This window comes from Panthera leo, chromosome B2 (assembly GCF_018350215.1).
Source record: "Panthera leo isolate Ple1 chromosome B2, P.leo_Ple1_pat1.1, whole genome shotgun sequence".
Taxonomy (NCBI): domain Eukaryota; kingdom Metazoa; phylum Chordata; class Mammalia; order Carnivora; family Felidae; genus Panthera; species Panthera leo.
Genome location: NC_056683.1, coordinates 915,975 through 924,295, shown reverse-complemented (window position 1 = coordinate 924,295; position 8,321 = coordinate 915,975). Strand labels below are relative to the sequence as shown.

The 8,321-nt window shown below is 36.3% G+C and overlaps 1 protein-coding gene across 1 annotated transcript; it reads right to left on the bottom strand.

Moving 5' to 3' along the window:
- Window positions 1–2,022: 2,022 nt before the first annotated feature.
- LOC122218908 (olfactory receptor 2B11-like) lies at window positions 2,023–2,976 on the bottom strand. The gene has a single exon (XM_042937215.1). The coding sequence runs from the start codon at window positions 2,974–2,976 to the stop codon at window positions 2,023–2,025; it is 954 nt and encodes a 317-aa protein (XP_042793149.1).
- Between the last annotated feature and the right edge of the window lie 5,345 nt (window positions 2,977–8,321).

Genomic DNA, 8,321 nt, shown 5'->3' with positions numbered 1-8,321 from the left:
GCTACCAAGGGAGATAAAAGGAACACATTGGTTTATTTCTTTTTAAAAATTTTTTTCTTTTTCTTTTTTTTCTTTATTATTATTATTATTAATTATTATTATTATTATTATTATTATTATTGTTATTTTGCGGGGAAAGAAGTAGTCGTCCTAAGTAATGTAAAGTTTCAAGTGGTCAGTACTATGAAAGAGGTCCACATAGTGACACAGAAGACCTTGTTCTTAACAGACAAGTGGTCATACCAGGGAATCAGCCTGATTCCAAAAGAGTGTATTTCCTTGTCTCCAACAACAGCAGAATCATAGTATCCTTCCATTCAGGTCTACAAAGAAAAGTTTAGAAATTAAAGAACAGAAATTAAATAGTGAATCAGTTTATTATGATTAATTAGTGATTGTAATCATTATATATTTCTCTATTAGAGGCTTGTACAATATGAGTCAGTGATTTATTCTTGCCGTTTGAAAGGGAATAGTGGAAACACACAATGGCATCAGGATGGACACATGTATCAATACCTTACATAAAAGTACTTAGTTATTAGAAAAATAATTACATATTTATCTAAAATATAATTTAAAAGATGAGAGTTTTGTAAAGGTAGGGAGTAAAGCAGTATGAGAAATGACAGACTTATAATGAATTAATATTACTGATAAAATCAATAGAATTCCCCCTCCCACATCATCATACATCTTTCTGCTTCACCACTTCTATCTAAGAATATTATTTTTTACTTATGTTATTTATAAAGGATCAAACAGTGAATGTGTGGTTGAGAAGGTCAGGTAATATTATCCCATTTGTTCTTGATGGTAATTCCTAAAAAGAGTTGATTGACACTGTTGGTGGCAATATAAATTGGTGCAGCCACTATGGACAACAATATTTTTAATTAAAAAAATAGAAATACTTTACAACCCAGTAGTTCCAATTATAGGTATTTACCTAAAGAAAAAAAAACCCACTAATTCAAAAAGATATATGCACCCCTATCTTTAATCTGTATCGCAGCATTATTTACAATAGCTATGACATGGATGCAACACAAGTGTTTATCAATAGATGAGTCGATAAAGAAGAAGTATGCATATACAAGGCGTTATTACTTAGCCATAAAAAGGAGACATCTTTCCAGTTACAACAACATAGATTGACTTAGAGGGTATTATGCTAAGTGACGTAAGTCAGGCAGAAAAAGACAAATACCACATGATTTCACTTATAAGTAGAAGCTAAAAAACAAAGCTAGTGAACAAACAAGCAGCAACAAAACAAGAAATAGACTCAGATACAGAGAATAAAATGGTAGTTGCCAGAGGGGTGCAGGTTGGGTAGGGGGGCAGACAAATTAAATTAAGGAGATTAACAGGCACAAACTTCTAGTTATAAAATAAGCAAGTCAAAATGATGAAGAGTATAGCATAGGGAACACTGTCAATAATATGGTAATAATATTCTAGGGTGACAGATGGTGACTACACTTACCATGGTGAACATTTGATAAGGTATATGTTTTTTTAAAATCGCTGTGTTGTATATTTGAAACAAATACAGCATTGTATATCAATTATACTTCATAAAAATAAAAATAAAAAGTTGATTAGCAAACTATACCCATAAAATCATATCCATAATAGCAAGATGGTAAACTGTGGCCTTTATTACTTACATTATATTTGTAACATTACACATAAAATGATAGTGCTTGATGTTTTTGGCTAATGGTGAATGAGTCAGGTAATGAGCCCTTATTTACTGCTCACTTTTCAGATTCCTACTCAAAGATGGACTCAGAGGACTTAATGACAGAGATTCACTGTCACACAAATTGTAGGAAAATTGGGATTAAGGTTCACATTGCAAAATGCAAGCCAATAAATTATAATACTGTGGTGAATAAACGTACATGTAGATTGGATAGTTACTGAGGATGCTAATGATTTTGGAGGAGGGTAATTTGAGAGGTAGAGCAGGGCCTCTTTGGAGTCCTACATGTGTGGAGTATGAAATAGCAGTGCTTATTCTCTTCCCTGATAGCTCAATGGGAGGAGAAGTCTCCTTATTGCCCCTTTCATGTCCTTGTTCCTCAAAGTATAAATAAAAGGGTTAAGCATAGGAGTCAGCAGACTGTAGAACAGGGCCATGAGTTTGTTCTTGTCCTGGGAGTTAGTACCAGAAGGTTGCACATACATGCATATTACTGGCCCGTAGAAGAGAGAGACGACAATAACATGGGAGCCACAGGTGTTGAAGGCCTTCTTCTTTCCCGTTGATGAACGAATTCTGAGCACTGTAGTTACAATGAACCCATAGGAGACAAGGATAAGAGACAAGGGGACCAGGGTAAAGAATGTACCCACAACAGAGAGCATAGTTACATTGAAAGTGGTGTCGACACAGGACATCTTGATCATCGCTGGAATCTCACACAGGAAGTCATCCACCTTGTTGTTACCACAAAGTGGCAGTTGGACAGTGAGAGATGCCTGAAGCAAGGAGTTAGTCAAACCACTTATCCATGCCACAGACACTAGGAAGACACAGAGTCTCTGATGCATGATAGCTGGGTACCTCAAGGGCTTGCAGATGGCTATGTACCGATCCAAGGACATGACCACCAAGATGATGCATTCCGTGGCCCCCAGGAAGTGAAACACATAGAACTGGGCCACACAGCCTCCATAGCTGATGGACTTATCTGGGCCCCAGAGGTTCAGCAGCAGCTGAGGGATGGTGGTTGTGGTAAAACACAGGTCCAGAAAGGAGAGGTTGGAAAGGAAGAAGTACATAGGGCTGTCAAGATGAGGATCCACCTTGGACACAACAATAATGGAGATGTTTCCCACTAGTGTGCAGATGTAAGCCACAAGCACCATTATGAAGAGTGGCATTTCCAACCAGGGATGGTCAGAGAAACCCAATAGGATGAAGAACTTTGGAATGCTTGCATTGCCTGGATTCATGACTGCCATTTCTCTTGTTGGTGGATTCAAGTCAAAGTGAGGACACGTATTTCAGTATGGGGTTTCCTGAGGGTCAGTTTATTCATTTGGATAGAGCAAATTATGCAGGGATTTTCTTTGTGGTGTAACTCCAGTGAAGTTGTTATACTTGTAATCATGAAAAAATATGAGTCTCAATACCAAACATTATTATTTGTAGTGTGTCTAAAAGAAAGGGCAACAAATCTGTGCATTTGCCTAAGAAATGCAATAGAGAAAATTTTATTAGAAAAATGATTAGGGAAGGGGGAAAGTCACCATTGTTCTTGGGGAAAAGAATAAAACAGAGGAGTGTTTCCCAGGAACAAGCCATGTTGATGTACCACATGGCTTCATTTCTTTCATCCACCATCTGCTGGCCCTAGACCACTCTGCCTGAATTCATGATGTGATTTAGGGAAGTTCAGGACGTTCTGAGCTCCAATAGAATCAGTCTGAATGCATAGAAACAAGATACATCACTGTTCCTTGGGCCTATGCCCCAAGTCCTAAACTGACTTTTGCAGCACAAACCTTTTGTCATAACAGGAAACATGCAGCTTAAAGGAAATGGTTCCTTTCCACAGGTTCCATACTTGAAGAACAAGAGAAAAAGTAATTGATAGTACTGCTTGGTGATATGAACCATTCAAGGCATCAGTGCTTAAAAGTACAATGCGATGTGGGTTCATGCTTGTCACACCAGAAGTTGAAATCTATCACAAATTTGGCAGTTCAATGCTTCTTTGTGGATTTACTATATTTGTTTCCATCACATGTGTGAGTGTATGTGTATATGTGTGATGTGGGTTATGAAATGAATTGTATATCTTGCTATTGGCACTGGTAAGAAGTTCGAAAAAACACTTGTAGTAGAAAAGAAAAGAGGATATGAAGTCAGAGAACGTGGATCCTGTCGACTGGGATAGTTAACACATAGAATTTTTCTCTTTTTTAATTAAAAAATTAATGTTTATTTATTTATTTTTGAGAGAGAGAGAGGATGTGCAGGGGAGGGGCAGAGAGAGGGAAAGAGAGAATCTCAAGCAGGCTCCATGGTGTTAGTGCAGAGCTCGATGTGTGGCTTGATCTCATGTACTGTGAGATCACTACCTAAGCCATGTTCAAAAATTGGATGCTTAACCAACTGGGCCACCCAGGTGCCCCAAAACATAGACATTGTATGCATTGCTTATGTACCACCTGTGTTGTGAGGATTGATTTATCCAGTATCTGTGACTATGCTTCATTAAGTATAATGCTTAATGTTGGGGTAGTTACTTTTAGGAAGTGTAGTGTCCAGTGTGATTAAAAGTCCATATCTTTCCATTAATCCTTGTTCTGGTTGCATCCAAATATTAGTAGTGTACTTACCTCACCAGAAGACTCACAAAGATTGCATTTTGTTCCCTTTCATTCCCCAAATCACTCCTATCATGTGGCTTGAATCCAGGGTTCATGATGTTAAGATTTTTATGCAAGTACACGTATATTTTAATTCACTGAAGCCCACAAATGCAAGCAGTATCCCTATATCTTTCTTCATTAAAGGAGACATATTTTAATGTTTTATGTTATAATGATGTTGCGTTATTAAAGGTTTTGATTTATTTACACGTATTTTAGTACAGAACTTGCATAGAGAGGACACAAAACACATGGAATTGAAAAATGATAAAATCATGAAGCTGAATAGATCACTTCCACCCATATACAACACCTACCTTACATCATTGCTGCTATTTAATGGTCGTGCTCTCTGTTCTTGCAAAATTGACTTGATCTTTTCTTTCCAAAGGAACTAAACGTTAATTAGAGATGAGGATTGAATATTCTGTCTGTGTTCAGTGGCTTCACATTATATCCTAGGTCCCTAATACAATTTGTCCTTTTGATTTGGAAGACCCTGAGTATGTTTATATGTGGACACAAATAACATTTGTTAAGGAATAGTTCCTTCTCTTTATATAAAGCTGTGAGACATTTCCTTCATAAAGATAATGAACCTCAGTGGACATCTCTTGGCAAGAAACACTACAAATTCCCTAGTGGGAATACCACTTGTTGCCATATTAACATGGAAGGATAATTTTTGGAATTTCCCTTATTGTGGAAAATGGACTCAGAACTAAAATAATTCTAGAAAACTCATCTACCTCAACAATTTCATAGAAAACTTCCTTATATATCAGTGAAAATTTGAGACAATTATTTTTGTTGTCAAGAAAGAATTTTCTTTTATTTATATTTTCTTCAGACTATTGTTTATTTATATTCTTGCCATAATAAAAGTGGGAATGTTTCTAGTTCTATACAGAGAAAGAAGCAGTGGTCACCTTTCAATTTGATTTTTAAGAAACCAAAGGACTTTTGTCTCCATATTTCTTCCAAAATAACCTAGCACAGTAATGACTTTTTACCTCACCTAACATGACTATATAAAAAATAGTCCCTCATTTGGGTTAAACAATAAATCATTATGGCAAGGAAAATTTAACATACGTTATTTTATTTATTCATTCAGTCAGTAAAAATTTGTTGAGTGCCCACTATATGTCAGTCACTTTTCTTGATGCTTCAAAATATAATAGTGGACAATGTCATAAAAATTTGCTTAAATGAAACTTTTTTGTAATAGAGAAATACTATATTTATGCTTATTGTCAGTGTCTCAGGGGATTTGGCTTCAGAATAATTGAAACACTCATGCCAAAATTTATAATGCTGCAAACTCATGTGTAGAAAATTTAAGCTTTGAAAGATTTTTTTTTTATTTTAACTAACACTGATACACAACATTACATTAGTTTCAGGTGTACAACATAGTGAGTCATCATTTCTATACATGAATTTATGTTTGCCACAATTGTAGTCATCATCCATCACTGTAAAACGCTATTACACTATCATTGACTATATTCTCTGTGCTGTACCTTTTATTCTCATGAGTTATTCATTCCATAACTGGAAGCCTGTACCTCCATCACCACTTCATTCACATTTCCATCCCCAATCTCCTCACTCTGGCAACCATAAGTCTGTTCTCTGTATTTATGGGTCTGATGTTTGTTCATCCCTTTTTTTCAGATTGCACACATAAGTGAGATCATATGGTATTTGTCTTTTTCAGTCTCACTTATTTCACTTAGTATAATACCCTTTATGTCCATCCATGTTGTCACAGAGGGCAAGATATCATCTTTTTTCATGACTGATTAATAAATGGTATATACATACTGTATTTCCTTGTACATTTGTCTGGACACTTAAGTTGCTTCCATACCTTGGCTATTGTATATAATGGTGCGATATACATTAGGTACATGTGTCTTTTGGAATTACTGTTTTCATTGTGTTAGGTAAATACATAGGAATGGAATTATTGGATCATATGCTATTTCTATTTTTAATAGTTTGAGGAAACTCCATACGGTTTTCCACAGTGCCTGCACCAATTTACATTCCCACCAACAGTGGAGGAGTGTTCCTTTTCCTCTATATTCTTGGCAATGCTTATTTCTTGTCTTTTTGATTTTAGCCATTGTGACAGTTGTAAAATGATACCTCATTTTGGTTTTGACTTGCTTTTCACTGATGATTAATGACTTTTAGCATCTTTACATGTATCTGTTGGCCATCTGTACATCTTTCTGTAAAAAAAATGTCTATTCACACTGGCAGCCTATCTTGCATACACCAACCCCCCACACTGCTGTACTCTGGTGGGACTGCTCTTCTCATTCACACTTGCCTCAGTCCAAGTGCAGTGAGACCCTCACCCAGAAGACCAGCACAAACCCTGCCCACATAATGTCTGCTGACCAAGAGTTCTACAGAGCCCAGACCTGGTGGAGGTGTGACAGATTTCATTTCATAGTCAGACCAGAGCTCACTCGTTAAAACTCACCACATTCAGGCCAGGAAGCAGAAACTTCCCTCTGCAGGCAGAGAGCCTCTGCAGATGACTAACCTGAATGACAGAGCACCCAGAACAAAAAAGCAGACTGTATGCAGCATATACTGGAGACATATCCGAAAGCCCCAGACTCTGGAAATTATACAACCTCTTCTTCATAGGGCCATTACTCTCAGGAACAGAAAATATAACAGGCTTTACTAACACAGAAAAAGACAAAGATCTAGGAAAAATGCCACAACAGAGTGTGTGATCCCAAGTGAAAGAACAAGATAATGTCATGGCCAGAGATCCTAGTGAAAAGATATAATATTCCTGATGGAAAATTTATGGCAATTATCATAAGGATACTCACTGGGATCGAGAAAGGAATGGAAGACTACAGGGAGTCCTTTACTGCAGAGATAAAAAAAAAAAAAACAAGCAGTCAGAAATGAAAACTTCAATAACTGAGATTTCAAACAGAAGTGATGCAACCAACACAGGATTGAAGAAGCAGTGGAATAAATAAGTGACCTAGAAGACAAAATAATGGAAAATAAAGAAGCTAAAGAAAAGAAAGAATAATTATGCAACATGACAATAGACTTAGTAATAACATTTGTATTACAGGAGTCCCAGAGGAAGAAAAGAGAGAAAAAGAGAAAGATAAATTTATTTAAGGAAATAATAGTTAAAAACTTCGCTAATCTGGGGAAGGAAACACACATCCAAATCCAGGAAGCACAGAGAACTCCAATAAAAAAAGAAAACAACATAAAAAGGCTAACATCAATACATATTGTAATTAAATTTGTAAAATATAGCAATAAAGACAAAGTCCTAAAAGCAACAAGACAAATGAAGTCCCTTACAAGGGAAAACCCATAAGGCTGGCTGCAGATCTCTCCACAAAAACTTGGCAAGGGAGAAAGAATTGGAATGATATACTAAACATGCTGAATGGGGAAAAATCTGCAACCAGGAATACTGTATCTGGTAAATCTATCATTCAGAAAAGGAGAGAAAAAGGCTTTCCCATAATAAACAAAACCTGAAGGAGCTCATGACCACTAAATAAGGCTGAAAGAAATATTAAAGGGAACACTTTCAGTGGGAGGACCAAAAGTGATAAAGACAAGAAAGGAACAGAGAAAGTCTCCAGAAACAATGAAAAAACAGGTAACAAAATGGCACTTAATATCTACAAATAATGACTCTGACTATAAATGGACTAAATATTCCAATCAAAATACATTCGGTGTCAGAATGGATAAAAAACAAACAATGAAACCCTCCAATGGTGCCAACAAGAAGCTCATTTTAGACCTAAAGACCCCTGCAGATTGAAAGTGAGATGATGGAGAAACATTTATCATGCAGATGGAAGGCAAAAGATAGCAAGGGTAGCATTCTCTATATCAGACAAACTAGATTTTTA

Bases quoted from the DNA above. Each gene is read 5' to 3' on its own strand.
- LOC122218908 (XM_042937215.1), bottom strand. From the start codon at position 2,976: ATGGCAGTCATGAATCCAGGCAATGCAAGCATTCCAAAGTTCTTCATC.